General features: G+C 46.6%; 1 protein-coding gene across 2 annotated transcripts in view; it reads left to right on the top strand.

Moving 5' to 3' along the window:
• Nucleotides 1-17,119, top strand: part of SORL1 (sortilin related receptor 1) — a 160,436-nt gene that overhangs the window by 100,865 nt on the left and 42,452 nt on the right. For both annotated transcript variants that reach the window (XM_036860931.1, XM_036860930.1), the window contains 5 exons: nucleotides 130-303; nucleotides 1,680-1,793; nucleotides 5,933-6,055; nucleotides 8,365-8,484; nucleotides 14,150-14,275. In XM_036860931.1, the coding sequence (XP_036716826.1) occupies nucleotides 130-303; nucleotides 1,680-1,793; nucleotides 5,933-6,055; nucleotides 8,365-8,484; nucleotides 14,150-14,275 (657 nt within the window). The remainder of the gene's footprint in view (nucleotides 1-129; nucleotides 304-1,679; nucleotides 1,794-5,932; nucleotides 6,056-8,364; nucleotides 8,485-14,149; nucleotides 14,276-17,119) is intronic.

Raw genomic sequence — 17,119 nt, 5'->3', positions numbered from 1 at the left:
ACTTCTTTCTCTTCCTGAGCTTCGTGTTGCTGGGTCTGTAAAAGGAGGAGGTCGCCCTGGGTCTCAGGCCTGCGTTTGGTGCACCCTGGTGTTTACTAACCTGGCCACCGCCATCTGTCTCCTTTCCAGGAAGCACCACCTGTGCGTCCAGGCCGTGCAGCCTGCTGTGTCTGCCCAAGGCCAACAACACTAGGAGCTGCAGGTGTCCAGAGGGTGTGTCCGGCAGCATCCTCCCGTCCGGGGACCTGATGTGTGAGTGTCCTCACGGCTATCAGCTGAAGAACCACACATGTGTCAAAGAAGGTGCGTCCCTTTCCTTTTCCCACCATCCCCCTTCCTTTCTGTCCCCGCTCCAGGTGTCCTCGATGCACTCATGTTTGGGGTTATTAAAAATGCCCAAGGTAGAAATTAAACCCCCCTAGATACAGACATCCTGGTTCAGGTTCCAAGGCCCGTGATCCCTCAGTCCTCATCCAGAACAGGCCCATGCTGTTCTTTTAAAAATAAGAGTTGCTTTTAGGATTAATGTCAGGAGATGCAGGCTTTCCTCTGAGTGCCCCTTTCTTTTTTTTTTTCCACCTCTTCCTCTTCTCATCCATGCCCCACATCTATCTTCTCCAGCTTCCGTAAGTCGGACCACCTGACTTGGGCAAGGGTCTGGTCGGACTCCTTCAGAGTTCACCACGTCTCATCCAGCAGCTTCCCGCCCCCCTGCCCCCCGCCCCCTGCCAGCCTGGAAACGTCTGAACTTTCCAGCCAATAGGGTAGAGGACTTCGAGTCTTTCCTCCCAAGCCCTGGCCAAGTGGCTGCAGCGGCCTCATCTCACTCCCCCTTTCAACACGGATTCTAGCATTTTCCCCCTGAAAACCTGCTAAATCTTTCTTTCCTGTCTAGTTTTTCCGTTTACCCAAAGTGGCCTTCTGGGCTCTCTTAAGCAATACAAACGGAAAGAAAATGAACCTTTTCTTCTAAGACACAGGAGACTCTCTTTCAGGCTCTCGACATCATCTTAAAGTTGTTTGGAAAGAAATGGAGTGGACACTGAATTCCAGCAGGGGAAGAAGAGGGCCTCTCTATATCCCTGTCAGAATGCCTTTAGTTATCCAAACAGGAGGCCAGTCATCACGTGTTCTCGACCCAGTCGACCAAACAGTGCCCTTTTTTCAGTGTGAGGAATTGTAACTGCTTGCTTTGAAGAAGTCCTGGGGTAGAAAACAAATCCTCAAGAATATGTAAAGCAAATCTCCATAACCCTCCTGGTTAATAAATGGAATATATGTGAATATGTATGACAATAGTATGTATAAACTATATAGGTATACTGAATATATGTTTGGATCTTTGTACACAGTCCCTTAAGGAGTTCCTTGTGAAATTAGTATTTTATAACATTGATACTAGACCCACCTGGCACCATCTCTCTCCTTTTTCATCGTCGTAACCCCCTCTGACGCTCCTAGCTGCCTCTTCTCCAATTTTAATTAAAAGAGGAGAGAAGGAGGCCTCCTTGGGTGCTTGCTTCCCGGCGGGCACGTGTGTGCGGCATCTCCCTTCCCCTTTGCCGTCTAAGGCATGTTATTTGAGTGAGACAAATGGACACTCAAAAGAGAAAGCCTTGTGGTCCAGCAGGAAGAATGATATTGGTTTCATTTCCTCCTCTGTCTCCCCCGATGGCCAGAGAACACCTGTCTCCGCAACCAGTATCGGTGCAGCAATGGGAACTGTATCAACAGCATCTGGTGGTGTGATTTTGACAACGACTGCGGGGACATGAGCGACGAGAGGAACTGCCGTGAGTCCCCGCTTGGCCGAGTTTTCGGGATGATAGGCATTTCCCATTACTCGGAAGGCTGGTCCGCGCCTCCTGGGTGGGGCCTGCAGTCTGGGGCCCCCATGATCACTGATGCCCATTGAAGCGGCTGGAGAAAACACATTTCCATATTAGATATTTATTATTAATTAAAGCAAACCCACTTAAGTAAGCTAGCTACTCATTGCAAGAGATTTACAAATAAGCGTCGCATGGTTGGAACTGAGCTGATTTGGGAGTCGGGCAGTCTGGGCTCTGACTGTGGCTCTTCCACTGTGAATAGAGCTGGTGACCTGGGGCAGGTGACCAGGTGATAGTCCTTGATTTATAAATTTAATGTTTAGCCTTGTCGGAGATGGGAAACAGGCTTTACCTTGTTACCTCCAATCAGCTGGTGCCGGCTACCTGCCAGGCTCAGGAGAGGTTGTTCTAATTGGTGATGCCAGCTTTGGCCTGGGTTGTGGGAACATTGGTATGTGTGCACGTAGATGTCATCTTTGGACTATGTAATTTCTAAGGTCCAACCACGAAAGTATGTGATTCTGTTTAGCAGGGTTTAAGGACAAACAAATAACTACTTATAATGGATAATCTATTTACCGCAAAGTTGGCCATCTTTCTTCAGTTAATTTTTAGTAGCTTCGACATCGTCTCCTAAGGAGGGGTCAGTCAGTAATGTGTTCACTCGTTCACTCAACACGTGTTTATTGAGGACCATGTGTTCCAGGCTGTGTGATAGGCCTGGGGATAAACTGGTGATCAAAGTGGACACAGAGTTTACAGTCTGAAGGGAGGGTCAGAGAAGTAACCAGCCAGGTACATTCGAGCCACGAGCGCTGTGATGGGGCAGCGCCATGAGCTTCAGGAAGGGTGCCCCCATCAGACTTGGGGAGGTCCTTAGGAAGGGGGGGCAGAGGTGAACCAAGCAGAGGTAGAGGGAGGAAAGTTCCGGGCAAGGGAGCAGCATGGACGAAAGCCCTTAGGCCAGTGTGTGCTGCATGAGCAGGGAAGCAGCGTGGGTTATTGAGAATCTGCATGGGAGCCATGGGGTAAGGGGACGGTGGACTGGTGCGGGGGCCCAGAGTAGCAAGGACCTTTGGACTTTATCAGAAGAACAGTTTGGAACCGTTGAAATGACAGGATAAGATTTTGCCTTTGGAAAGATAAAGGCGTGGGCAGAATGAATGAGGTGGGAGAAAGGCCAGAGCAGGGAAGCCAGAGACCAGTCTGAAGGCTTCTCTTCTTTCAAATATTTTGCCTTTGGAAATCCAGAAGCTCATTTATCATTTTGTGCTATAAGGACAGATTAATGGGTGTGTCCCGTCTCTGTGTACCCACCTTGCCTCTGGCGAAGATATTTTGCCAGCCATCTGTAGAGCACGTGCAGGTTCCTATGCCCCTCCTCCCAGAAAGCAACTTCAGAAACAGTCAACTCGTTAACTCATCTGGGCCCTGCATAGGAGGTTATTACCTGACCTTAATCATTTTTCCTCCGTTTCCTTGGTGGCTGCCTTTCACACGGAGGGAGGGGAGCTTACCAACAGCAGATTTGGGAGAGCACTAGCCTCTCCGTGTGTTTTTCTTTTCTGCAAAAGGGACACTGATCAAACCTCCTGTACCTACCAGGGTCTCAGGAAGGTGTGATATTTGTGAGGGAATAGCCAAAGCTCCTTACACACATTAATTGATATTAACATCATCGGAGCAGATTCTGCAAAGGAGTTTGTTACGGAAGAGGGTGGGCGAGGAGACACTTCTTAGAATTAACACGTTGCAAGAAAACTGCCCAGACGTAATGAGGCGTAGCTGAAGCAGAGAGCTGTAAACTAGATGACCTTGTGTCCAGTAGCTCGGGATTCCTCCTTGGATTCCTGGGCTTTGGTTTCTACTAGATGGACGAGCTGGGGTCTCATGTTGGTTCAGTGTTTTGCGAGGAAGACCTCCCTCCATCTCCTTTCCCACAGCCCCTGAGCTGTGGCCTCACTGGTTTCCATGCAGAGTTTAAGCTTCTCCTCGCAGTGAAGTATGCAGCTGGCTCTGCGCTCCTCCTGTTTTGGTGCAAATGTCAGCCGGGATTGACCCTCCCGAGCCCCTGAGACTTGCTTTCTGCTCTGCTTTCTTGCAATTCCCCGCGGCTCGGGTCCTGGACTAGTCAGATGTGGCAGAGGTGAGGGGTGCAGGGTATAAAACGTGGAGCCTGGGAGCCAGGAGGGTGGTACTTACCTGAGCCTTCCTGAGGGTCTCCCTTATCAAGGAGGAGGGGGCAGGCACCCTGTTTCTGGGCACGGCCGCAGGAGGGGGCAGGCCGTGGCTGGGCAATGCTGTCTGGAAGTTAAACGAGGCATCCCGTCAGCTGCCAGGGAAGAGGAGAGGCGTGGCAACAAGGGCAGACGTGGGAGGGATGCTGTCGGCAGATCCCCCTTCCTCTTCAGCAGACTCCTGCCCTGGGTGGCTGTCAGCCGCTGGGGGTTTTGACGTGAATCCCCTGCAGTCTTGTCATTTCTGCATTCATCCCCTGCCTCCCACCATGAATTCAATTACGGAGAAGAAACGGAGCCGCAAATCAAAGCGGCCGGGCACGTCTGACTGCAGGGTTGCCGCCCGCCTCTTACTTCCTGGTGCTCCCCACCCTCATCCCAGGATTCTGTTCTATCACGCCATTCCTTGTGGATTGGCTGCTCTAGGAGCAGCCTTCTTTCCCAAAGCCTTTTCTGGAAGGTTCTAGGGCTTATGCTTAAACCCAGATAATTTCTGTTTAGAAGGGGGAGAAAAATCGAATTATGTTTACATTCTGAGGCAGAAGGGCGAGAGGAAGGATGGGAGGAGAAGTGACATTTGTTTAGAGCCCATTATATTCACATCCTAAGGATGGGTGCTGGTCCCAAACTTGTTTTCTTATTGACCTTCATAATAATGCCAGGAGGGTAGGTGTTATCTCCATTTTACAGTAGCGGGAACGGAAGCCCAGGGGGGTTGGGTGAAGTAAGTTGTGGCTGGTGGAATTAAGACCCCTGTCAGGTCTTTGTGTCTGTCATCACAAGCGCTTGCCCACGTTACCTTATCTTCCTTTTGCTGTGGAGAAAACTGAGGCTCAGGAAGGTTAAAATTAATTGCTAGAGGAAGAGGCAGAGCCAGGATTTGAAACCCTGTCTCGCCTGACTGCAGGGCCCCGGTTCCTGCTGCAGAATTTTACCTCACCCTCCCTCTGTCATCTGTACGGTGAGGACCCAGCTTCGTGTGTAAAACTGGGCCTCCTAATGGTAGTTTCCCAGATGAAGGTATTTCTGCCACTTATTTAGGAAGACACCGTCACTTCTGAGGGGATCTTAGGAGGTTACCTAGTGGAGCGGTCCCCAACCTTTTTGCACCAGGGACTGGTTTCGTGGAAGACAATTTTTCCACGGACAGGGTCGGGGGGCTGGTTTCGGGGTGATTCAAGCGCATTGATTATGGTCTCTGTGCAGTCAAACCTGATTTATTATGGTCTCTGTGCAGTCAAACCTCTCTGCTAACGATAATCTGTATTTGCAGCTGCTCCCCAGCGCTAACCTCACTGCCTCAGCTCCACCTCAGATAGTCAGGCATTAGGTTCTCATAAGGAACGCGCAACCTAGATCCCTCTCGTGCCTAGTTCACAGTAGGGTTCGCGCTCCTATGAGAATCTAATGCCACCGCTGATCTGACAGGAGGCGGAGCTCGGGTGGTAATGTGAGCGATGGGGAGTGGCTGTAAATACAGCTGAAGCTTCACTTGCTTACCCACTGCTCACCTCCTGCTGTGTGGCCCGGTTCCTAACAGGCCACGGACCGGTACCAGGGACCCCTGATGTAACACATGATGCTGTCTCCCAGCTCAATGACGGTTTCTCACTCTTCCCAGCCCTGTTCGGATCTGGAAGCCGTCCATGGAAAGATAGGCCCTTATCTCCCTTGGTTGTAAATTTCAGGTTCTCACGCAGTTTATTTTTCCTGTAAGTCTAGGTTTCAATTCTGTTGTTGAAATTCATATTACAATTAAAATCTGCTTCCTTCTCTTTTTCAGTTGGCTTTCCAGTGGGATGTTTGTATTTGGGGGGAGTTGACTGGACCTAATGAGCATGTTGTCTCTCTTTCCCATCCTAGCTACTACCATCTGTGATCTGGACACCCAGTTCCGCTGCCAGGAGTCTGGGACCTGTATCCCACTCTCCTACAAATGTGACCTTGAGGATGACTGTGGCGACAATAGCGATGAAAGTCACTGTGGTAAGGGGACGTGATGTGCAGGACTCCTCTTCCAGAGGGGGCAGCACCCTGCCTCATGGGACGGGTTGGAAATGGAGGATTTCTGAAAGCCATTGTGGGATTTATGACATCAGCTGCATGGCCACCTCCTCCATTCACATGGTAGGACTGATTCATTCATAAAGTGATGGACCCTGCTTCCTTGCAGAGATGCTGTTCGCATGAGTGTGAGAATTAGGAAGATTTCTAAATGAATTCAGGCAGTTATTAACAGCTATACAGCCTTAGCCCACGCACGCCTCTGGGCAGCTGTGACGTTAGCGTCCTGAAGACTCAGAGCTATACCTTTGTGAACTGTTTTTTTCTTTTTTTTTTTTAACTGATCTAATTCAGTAAACCCTGTTAGAAGTCAATGGATGGTACAAACGTTGTTTGAGCATCTGTTTTCTGAATGGAAATTTTTATTTAGGGAAATAGTGTGTTGCAATTGAAGGAGTGGTGGGAATTCTCTAGTTCAGTCCTTTTGATTTCCAGATGAAACACCTGAGGTCCATAGAGGTCAGGGGGCTTATTCAAGGTGACACAGTTAGTTTGTGTCAGAAAAGGGAACTGGGACCGTGTTTCCCACGCCCTTCCTCTTGCGTAATCCTCCCCTGTCAGTTTCACCAGCCCTGTCTTCGTTGATGGGCTCTGGGTACCACACCCGTAGCTGCTGACTGTCACGGGAGGGAACGATACACAGAGTGCCCCGGCCTGGAGGGGAGTGCGTGTGGGGGCCGGATGCTGACCCCGCCCCTTGGAGGGGTCGGTGAGGCCCCGTGGGCTCCCTGCCTGTACACGGGGGCAGGTCCAGTCCAGCTGTGCGTGTGCTTCCAGACGGGGCCTGCATCATCACGAGCGGGGGGGTTTGACTCACTGGGACTCAAATAAGGAGCCTGGGGGAAATGCTCCTAGCCTGGATCTCAGAGCACTTTTCTGGGGGGGGAGTGGTTACATAATTTTCCTTCATCTTTGTAAAAATACGAAGTTCCAGGAAACAGTCCTTGGGGTTTGCACTGTTTTCCCTTCATTCCTGCCACGTCCCCCTCTGCACTCAGAGGGTTAACGTGTGCAGCCAGTTTTGCTCTCGTCGGGAGGAATCGCCACGTGGTTATCTGCTTCTAATGTGTCCTCTCACCCACTCACTGGACACATGTTGGACCATTAAATGGTGTCCGTCCCTCAGATTCTCTGTTCATGGTCCATTCACGCTGGTGCGCCTGAGTCCACCTCAAGGTCTCAGGTGGTCCCTACCTCAGATCCAGGTCCTCTTCGTGAGTCTCCAGACTGTTTCCTCGTGAATATCTGCTTCCCAGTCCACCATCAACCTCTCTCACTGAGGCAGCCATCCCCGGGCCCCCGGGCTTGGCTACTCCTGTTTTCCTAGAATCTTTCCAATTCCGTGTGAAAATTCTGTTTTGTTAGTATCCCCAGGGCCTACAAAAGATGCTGTCAGTGTAGTTGCCTCTCCTGTCCTGGTCAGACTGCCCTGGTTCATTTGTCTCTGGCCCCCACCCTTCTTGAGACAGCCCCACCGGCCAGCATCCCAGGAGCTCTGCCCCCAGGAAGTCACCAGCTTTTCTGTTTCGGGAGCTCAGCACTGATCTCTCTTTCCCTGAGCTGAGCATCTCACATTGATCAGCACACTCGACATTCTCATTACTCCTGTTCTGAAACCACAGGCTCTGTCTCTGGAAGTCTTCTGTTTCTTGAAAATTTGGCTTTCTGGGCAACCAGAGCATTGCTTCCCAACCTTCTTCCCAACATAGGAAGCATAGAAAATGACATTTGTAAAGTGCACCAAGATAAATGGCCAAGGCCGCTGTTGCCTAGAGGCAACGGGTGGCCAGCGTGTGAGGTGTCAGGATCTCAGCACACCTGTGCCCCATCTGCAGCGCACTCCAGTCGTCCCTGGGTATCCACAGGGGATCAGTTCCAGGACCCACCGTGGGTTCCAGAATCCACAGATGCTCAAGTCCCATAGTCGGCCCTCCATATCCACGGATTCCGCATCCACGGATTCAACCAACCATGGATCGTAAACATAGTACATAATGCACAGTTGGCTGAATCTGTGGATGCAAAACCTGAATATCCAGAGGGCCAACTGTACTTGGGCACCATCCTCGAGGACTTCCCATCCCTGGTTAAAGTCTTCACGCGTGCATCCTGGATCATCAGCGGTAATAGGGATATTGGGTGCATCTCTAACCCTTAGGAGCTTTGACCTCAGAGACAGAATTCCAGGCAAGCTTTTGTGCTCAGATCCTTGTCTGTGGTCTCACCTGCAGAAATGCACCAGTGCCGGATTGACGAATACAGCTGCAGCTCTGGCATGTGCATCCGCTCCTCCTGGGTGTGTGACGGGGACAACGATTGCAGAGACTGGTCCGACGAAGCCAACTGTACTGGTCAGTGTTCCCTGGACTCCCTGAGCGGCACTTACCTGCTCGTGTGCTGGGTAGCACTGCAGCCCTGCATGATCGCAGAATCTAGGCTCTAAGAAATGGACCTTAGAAACCAACGAGATCAGTGCTTCTCAGAGAGCTGGTCTATGATAAGCTTGTGCCGAAAATTTAACCAACTCTCTGCCGCCTTCCTTAAGAAGGTCTTGCCATGAAAACATGTTCAACTGAACAGTCTCCTGAGTGATAGAGTTGATTTACATTTTGGCTCAAGCTTATTTCCTTAGGACGAGTAACAGAGTTTACAGACTGACCCCTGGTCTGGGGACCATACACTGAGTAGCATTGAACTAGCTCATGTTTTGGAATGCAGCATCAAGAGGTTCCCTAAACAGTGAAAGCTTAAATTGTGCTTGCACCTGTTTTGGGTGAGATTTTATTGAAAATAAATTTGGGAACAACATTAGAGTATGAGAGGAAGGCTGGGTGGTGTAAGGTAGAAGTAATGTTGTAATTCTCCTGTTGGGTGTTAAGTTCACTCTCGTTCACTCCACTGTTTTTTGTGAATGAATGAATGAACGAGGGCCGTATACATCATGGTGGACTCAGGGAGAGCAAGGAGTTGGGGAAGTTGTGGAGGCAGGAAAACAAAGCCCACTTCTGATGAGTAAATTTTCTCTGCAGCCTCCTCTAGAAATTGTCATTCAGTTCTACCCTAAATCTCTCCAGTGATGGAGGTAAAGATGTTTCCTTTAACCCTTTTGTGGCGAGGGCAGATCTGGTCATTCAGGCTTCATTTTGCCATCCACTGTTACTGGATCTTCACTCTCGCGAATTAAATCCCTTAAGTCCCGTGTCTTCATCTCCCTTTCCCCCACAGTACCCCAGCAGTTCTTACACACCGCCCAGCATCCGGGAGCTCAAAGCATGCCTCCTAATTTGTAAAAGCAAATAAAAAGTAGATCTGTTATCATGTCCCACACTTACATATCAGTGTGTTACGTATGCTTTGCTTTAGATTTGCTTTGTGAAGGGCAGAAATGATCTTTTACTCCTTTATATTCTCCCAGTGCCCAGTTCAGAGAACTTCTGTTGATTGGGTAATTGTACACAACTGTAACTCTCCATTCATTTTACTTTAGAGGTGACCTTACGTGGCTTTAAGGAGTAAACGGGGCTCCTCAAGGGCCAGGTACATCACACTGGCTGATCTGTGATGTTACCAGACTCCACTCCCTCGTAAACTTCCCCCCACCCCCGCCCCGTATCTTTTCTGGCGCAGTCTCGGTGTCTGCACCTCTGCTTCTGGAAGGACTGCAGGCGATTTCTTCTCTCCGGGTGCAAGCCTGGCCCGCAGAAGGAGGAATAACCAAGGTCCGCAAAGGAACTGCCATCAGCCCAGGAAGCATATGAGTGCTGTTCGGAAGCTTTGAGTTGGCCAGATAGTTGGTTAATAAATTAGAGGGGTGCACCTGGGCATTTCCGTTTGTAAATTGCGGTATTGAACGAGACTGAACATCTTGTTAGCACGAGCACGTTAGTCAAACTTGTGTTTTAGGTGCATGTGTCGATCCTCCACAGAGAATGAACAGCTTCATTTCTGTGGGTGGGCTTGTCGCAGACTCCTCGTCTCATCTCTGGTTTTCTCTGGCAGGGCTACCTGGGGAAGTGTAGAGTGCTTGCACCACAACTGCAGCCTTGTTCCAATGGCTGTGCTTCCAAACCTTTTAAAGATGATTCTCCTTGTTCGTCATCTCAGAATAGTCGGGGGTCAGATGTGAGCTCATTTTGATGTGTGGCGGTTTACTTCATTTCCTGGCCTAGTAAATTAAGTCACCTGCAGAGCCAAAGAAAATGGGTCGACTGACTTCCTGTGGGCCTCAGCTCTCATGCATGGTCTGTGCCGGGCATTTTCTTGGCTCTTCCCCTCCCGCTGTTTTGCTTTCCATGGAATTGAGTTTCCTTTATCCCTCTGCCCGCACCCCCCCCACATTGATTTTGAACGTAAACATTTCATTTCTGTTCTTTTAGCTGTTGCCCTAGACATCTTATGCGTATTCCTAATATCTTTCCCCTCCCCTAGACCTGCTTTGATTCCAGTCTCTGACCACAGTTTCAATACTGACGTACTTAGTATATATTTAGTATTTTAAAACACGAAATACTTCGTATTTTAGTTTTACGCTTTAAAAATCCTAAAATTAGTCATCATTATTTTTTAGTGACCACACTTATTTATAGGTACCTACCTGTCTACCATTTCTGCTTCTTGTACCTAATGCTTCCTTTCTGTGCACGTCCTTCAGTGTTTCTTGTAGCAGGAATCTGTGAGTAGTAAACTTCAAGTTTTTGTTTATAGAAACATGTCTTTATTTTGATCTCAAAGCTGAATTCTGATGGATCTGGGTTTCTAGATTTGTAGTAATTTTCCCTAAGTATTTTGATGGAATTATTCCCTTTCTTTCTGGCCTCTTTTGTATTGATTTAAATTCTCCTCTCAGATTATCTGTTCAAACAACAGTCTGACATTCTTTTCTCTCCAGTTGTCTCTAGGTTTTTTGCATTTTGTGTCTTTGTTATTCAGTTTCACCTACCTAGGTGTGGGAGTATTTTTATTTATCCTATTTGTTTTCCTTCTAAAATCTGAGGATTTAATCTTTTTCATCAATTCTGGGAAATTACAGCCACTATCTTTTCAGCTATATCTATTTGCTACTTTGTCTACTCTTGTCTTCAGCAGCAACTATCGGCCATTTGCTGGACTGTCTCATTCTGGTGTTCATGCCTCTGGTTTTCATATTTGCTGTCTCCTTATGACTGTGTGCTAGACTCTGAGTTACTTCCTCAGATTTCTCTTCCAGTTCAACAATTCTCTTTTCAGCTGGATCTAATCTGCTGTTTCACACACCCACTGAGCTGTTTTTATTTCCATGACTATGTTTTTTATATCTAGAATTTCAATTTGGTTCTTTTTTTATGTGTATAATTTTTGGTGTACTATATGTGTGCTTTAAATTTATTTATTTATTTATTTATTTTTGGCTGCATTGGGTCTTCGTTGCTGCGCGTGGGCTTTCTCTAGTTGCGGCGAGTGGGGGCTACTCTTTGTTGCAGTGCACAGGCTTCTCATTGCAGTGGCTTCTCTTTGTTGTGGAGCATGGGCTCTAGGCACGCGGGCTTCCGTAGTTATGGCACACAGGCTCAGTAGTTGTGGCTCGTGGGCTCTAGAGCGCAGGCTCAGTAGTTGTGGCATACGGGCTTAGTTGCTCCGCGGCATGTGGGATCTTCCCAGACCAGGGATCGAACCCACATCCCCTGCATTGGCAGGTGGATTCTTAACCACTGCGCCACCAGGGAAGTCCCTCTATTTGATTCTTTTTCAAATTCTGCCTTTTATTTTTCAGTGCGCTTTTCTTTATGCTTTATGTTATTTTTTTACATTATTAATCATTCAAGTTGTGTTGATATTAGCATTTCTTTTTCCTCATTCATTCCTAATAGTCCAGTGCTTTATCATAAGGCAGTGCTTTTGTTGTCACAGTAATTAATTCATCTCTTCTGCCCCACTTTTATTTGGCTAATGCTTTTGATCAGGTGTCACAGAGGGTCTTGCTGAGTCAGGAGAGATCTGCCCAAGTCAGAGAATAGGTAGGAGGATAATGGCCTCTATTAGAAACCCTGGTATTCTAATTTCATGATCATTTGCCCCATTAGCGTTTCTATTCTTAGAGTCACAGTGAATCCTGCTATGCAAAGGATTCTTCATCTTCCCCAAATTCTTTAGTCTGTATTAAAGTCCATCTCTTTCATCCTTGTAATTAAAAAATATTATCGATTGAGCATGTATCATTCATCAGGCACTCAATGTCAGAGAGCTAGTAAGTTACTCAGAAGACAGAAAAATTCAGAAAAAGGGAATATGTTAAGCATTCCAGCCCTACCTGGCCACTTGAATGAAATGGTGCAAATTAATTAGTCTTTCTTGGCTCAGCTTCTGTGATGGAATCTGGAGATCTCAAACATGCCTCCCAGAATTGTCATTTGGAAACTCCATTAACGCTCTGAAATTGTTTTCAACTGGAATTGAAATGCATAGGCTGAATAATAACAAGTACATCAGTATGGCAATGAGTTTAGGCGACAGTATCTTTTATGAAAGTGAGGAAGGCTTTGGTGAGGAACTTTTTAAAGGGCTGTCAGATTTGTAAAACCAATAAATCAGAAGTATTCCAGGCAATGGCTGTTACTGGGGCAAAGCTCATGTAACATGCATGATACACTTAACTCCTCTTATCAGAGATAAGTATATTTTAAAGAGATGTTTAATGGATTCTGATTGCCAAAGGCTGTAAAATATTGAAACTTCCTGTAGACTTATTTGCATGCTACCGGATATAGCCTTGGTCTTTGAGGAGATAAGACAACAGATGATGGACAACCGTTTGTTGTAAAGTGGTTTGAAAAATCAGGTGCTTTGTATTTCAGGCTATTGCAAAAAAATAGCCTCAAAGGCAGTAGAAATTCTAGAGGGCATTGGAAGCCCGTTTTCCCAACCCTTGAGTCACTATTACCAACCATCTCGATTGAATAAATAACTATGGTGTGCACTCAACAACCCACTTTTGTTTGTTTTGCCTCCTTCTGTTGCTAGAACGTCCTGTCCGCACAGTTAAACCAAGAGAGCCCGTCTGTCTTGGTTATATTATTTTATGCCGGTCGTAAACAAGGCCAGCCCTGGCTTTCAGCAACAAACAGACACAAACTGCTCTCTGTGTCAGAGGAGGAAAGGGAAATCTGATGCAGAAGGCGTTTAGTTGTGTTGGTTGGGGTTGAGGCAGATACTATGCATTTGAAATAGTCTTTGACCGAGGTTTTGGGACGTTTTCTAAACGACTTGCAGGTGGCCTCAGCCCATGTATGCAGATGAACCTGTTAATTTATAACAGTGGCTCTGTTTCACTTGCCTTTTTTTTTTTTCTTTTAATGACTGTAGAGAACACCACGTATTATTGGCTGGTAGATGTCTCTCTCAACTGTCCAGAAAGTTAGATAATTCTAGGTTTTGGGTACATCTTTTATTCTCCTCAGACCTGAGGTTTTCCACATTTGGAATTGGGTGGTTTATTTAGAATTATAAAATCATGGCGTTTCGGAACTTACAGGGGTCCTTAGGTATGAATCTAGATGATGAAATTGAGGCCTCCACACAGTGGGGACCAGCTTTAGGACCCAGCCCCCTGAGCACACACTGCCTGTTCTTATCCTGCAGAATCTGGATGAGTGAGAAGATAAAGTAGCCAGGTAGAGTGGAGAAAGCACAGGCTTTGGATTTGGACAGCCCTGGTGCTATGACTTCATTATCTTTGTGAATGTGGGCGAGCTTCTTAGTGTCCTAAGCCTGTTTCTCATCTGTAAAAGGGGGAATCCTTCTTACCTCATAAGTTGTTGTGAAGGTGACTGATGTTTTAACATGTATATCTGTGCTTGTAACACTGATAAACTCAGAGCCTCAAGCTGTTGCCCATTAAGGAGGCTGCATTCCACCTTAAGGGCAGCCCCAGGTCATACCTGTGATCTAGTACAAGCCTTCTCTCCACTTGGCCCCTGATGGTGATGGGAGCACGGAGGTGAGGGCCGTCTTGACCATTTCTCTCTTCTCTTTCGCTGGCAGCCATCTATCACACCTGTGAGGCCTCCAACTTCCAGTGTCACAACGGGCACTGCATCCCCCAGCGGTGGGCGTGTGACGGTGACATGGATTGCCAAGACGGTTCTGACGAAGATCCAGTCAACTGTGGTAAATGCAAATGCTTTGGCCCCCACCCAGAGCATTCCCCATGTCTGCTGTTCAGGAAAATAGACAACAGACAGGCCAGGAAATGGAATAGTGTCCCGCTGTGCCCGGGTACCCACTCTGACCACTAGTGAGCCCGCAATTTCTGTGTGGCACTGCCGTGCAATGTGTAGGCCTGGGTTATGTAGTCTTAATTCTTGGGCAAGCAGGTTGCCTCACTGCTTGTCCATAACAACTTTGAAGAAAAGAAATAGAAACCCACTAACCCACCCGGAGCGCTAAATGCAGTCACATTACCAGTGTTCTGCCAGAAATTAGCCAACAGTTCCTATATAAATGGCATATTTTATGGCTAAGAGGTCTCTGTTATGGCCTCTTGGGAAAGTGGCTTACCACTCGTTAAGGCAGAACTTTTTCAATATGATCTATTTAAAAAAGGATTCTGAGATAATCATTCGAAATTTACCACAAAATAGCTGCCATACAAACACAATACTTAAAATGCTTTTTCACACCAAATGTTTAAAAAATTTTGTTTTATATTGGAGTATAGCTGATTTACAATGTTGTGTTAGTTTCAGGTGTACAGCAAAGTGATTCAGTTACACATACACATGTATCTATTCTTTTTCAGATTCTTTTCCCATATAGATTATTACAGTGTATTGAATAGAGTTCCCTGTGCTATACAGTAGGTCCTTGTTGATTATTTTATATATAGTAGTGTGTACATGTTAATCCCAACCTCCTAATTTATCCCTCCCCCCAACCTTTCCCCTTTCACACCAAATAGTTTTAAAGCTCTCTCTCCTTATCCTCTTGCCGTGTGTCTGTGGGAAAGACTCCCTGTTTTGTCCTTATAGTCTCAATACTCTGCTCACACAATACTTCTGACACTTCTTGGCCACCAAATGTGTGTTTTCCATACCAAGCAATTCCCCGACACCAGCGTGTCCTACAATTTAACTCAATCCTGACACTGTCTTCCTCAAGACAGTGTCACATCCCACAGGGGAAGGGCTCAGTCCCACGAGACATTCCCCCACTTCAGATGCCAGTCACAAGTCCTATGTTGTCACATGTTCTTCTGATCAACCAGCTATACCTCTGGGTTCCTACAACCTCTTCTTTGGGTTTGATGACTTGCTAGAATGGCTCAGAGTACTCAGGGAAACAACATTTTTCAGTTTATTATAAAAGGTTATGATAAAGGAGAGAGGTGAACAGCCAGATGGAAGAGAGCCCAGAGCCCAGGGCAAGGTATGGGGAAGGCCATGGGCCTTCCATGCCCTCTCCAAGCCCCACCACCCTCCAAGCACCTCCACGTGTTCAACAGCCTGGAAGCGGTCTGGACCGCCTACTTTTGGGATTTGGGGGTGGGGCTTCATCACTTAGGCATGATCCATCATGAACTCAGTCTCCAGATCTCTCCTCTTCCTGGAGTGGGGATGGGCTGGAAAGCTCCAAGCCTCTAATCATGGCGTGGCTTTTCTGATGACCAGCCCCCCCAGTCACCTCATTAGAACAAAAGACACTCCTGTCACCCAGGAAATTATAAGGGTTTTAGGAGCTTGATGCCAGTAACCAGGGGCAGAGACCAATATACATCTTTTCTGTTATTTCATACCATACATCCCTAATTTTCATGGGGTTGTAATCATTGTCTGCATGCTGTTCTATATTCTCCTTTCATGGCACAATATTAAAGATGTTTCCATACGTCTGTATTTTTCTGTGGTTAGATTTTCATGGCAGATGCCTTTTCTCTTTGTATTGCTATAACGTAGTTTTACTTAGTCCCTCCCTGGTTGAGTAATTTCAGTTTCATACTGTCATGCATAGTAAAACTGTTCGTGTCCTTGGAAATGAAGTCTTCGTTTTCCTTTGAGGTACTTCCTGGGTTATGTCCCTCAATATGGAAGTGCTGGGTCAAAGGTTCTGATCGATTTCCATGGTTCTCATTAAGCGTTTCCAGATTTTATTTCCAAGTGATTATACTGAAAGGCTCTCCATCAGTAATATATCATATGTTTCCCCAAGCCTCCCTTGATTTTATCTTTTGAGTTGTTTTCACTAATTTAGTGAGTGGGCATTTGTCTTGTACAGTTTAAAATTTATACTTTTGAAAAACATTTTTATGCTGAGTGACATTAACTATTTCCCCAACTCATGGTACTCCTTTACTGTTTCTGTTTGATGTCCTTTGAACAGTCTCCTAAGAATGATGACTTTTTACAGGATTAAAACACATTTTCTTGCCTTATCCCTGATCCTCCTGGGACCATTCCACCAAGAGATGGGTTTGCAACTGACCTGCTGGAAGTGACTTTTAAGCCACATGTCTGGCGGTAGCTCTCTGTTCAGGAGAAGGGGTGACCTAGAGCTAAGAATTCTATGCTAAGTGCGAAACCTAAGATCCTTAACATTTCTGGGACAAACTTTCCCCAAATAGGGCTTTGGTTTACAATTCCCGAAGAATTAAGACGGTGAGTGATTTAAGAGTGTCCTCCTTTTTTCCATCCACTTGAAGCTTTTCTTTTACTTTTCATAAAAAAAAAAAAAAAAATTTTTTTTGAGTAGGTAAGAAAAATCTGCTCAGTTCCCTCCCTTTGTTGTGTATCCTTTCAGAATCATCTGCTCAGTTCCCTCCCTTTGTTGTGTATCCTTTCAGAATATTTTTGTGCATATATGCAAATTTAAATATACTACATGTTCTTGTCCTGTTTTACACATGTGGTATGCCACGTACCTTGGTTTTCCACCTAACTGTATATCTAGGACTTGTTTTTACGTAGTGCTTCTTCAGTCTCTTTGTAACAGGCTAGTGTTCCTGTGTACAGTAATTTA

Source organism: Balaenoptera musculus, chromosome 8, assembly GCF_009873245.2.
Source record: "Balaenoptera musculus isolate JJ_BM4_2016_0621 chromosome 8, mBalMus1.pri.v3, whole genome shotgun sequence".
Taxonomy (NCBI): Eukaryota; Metazoa; Chordata; class Mammalia; order Artiodactyla; family Balaenopteridae; genus Balaenoptera; species Balaenoptera musculus.
Note: the sequence above shows the minus strand (reverse complement) of the source record. Positions and strands in the feature narration are given on the sequence as shown.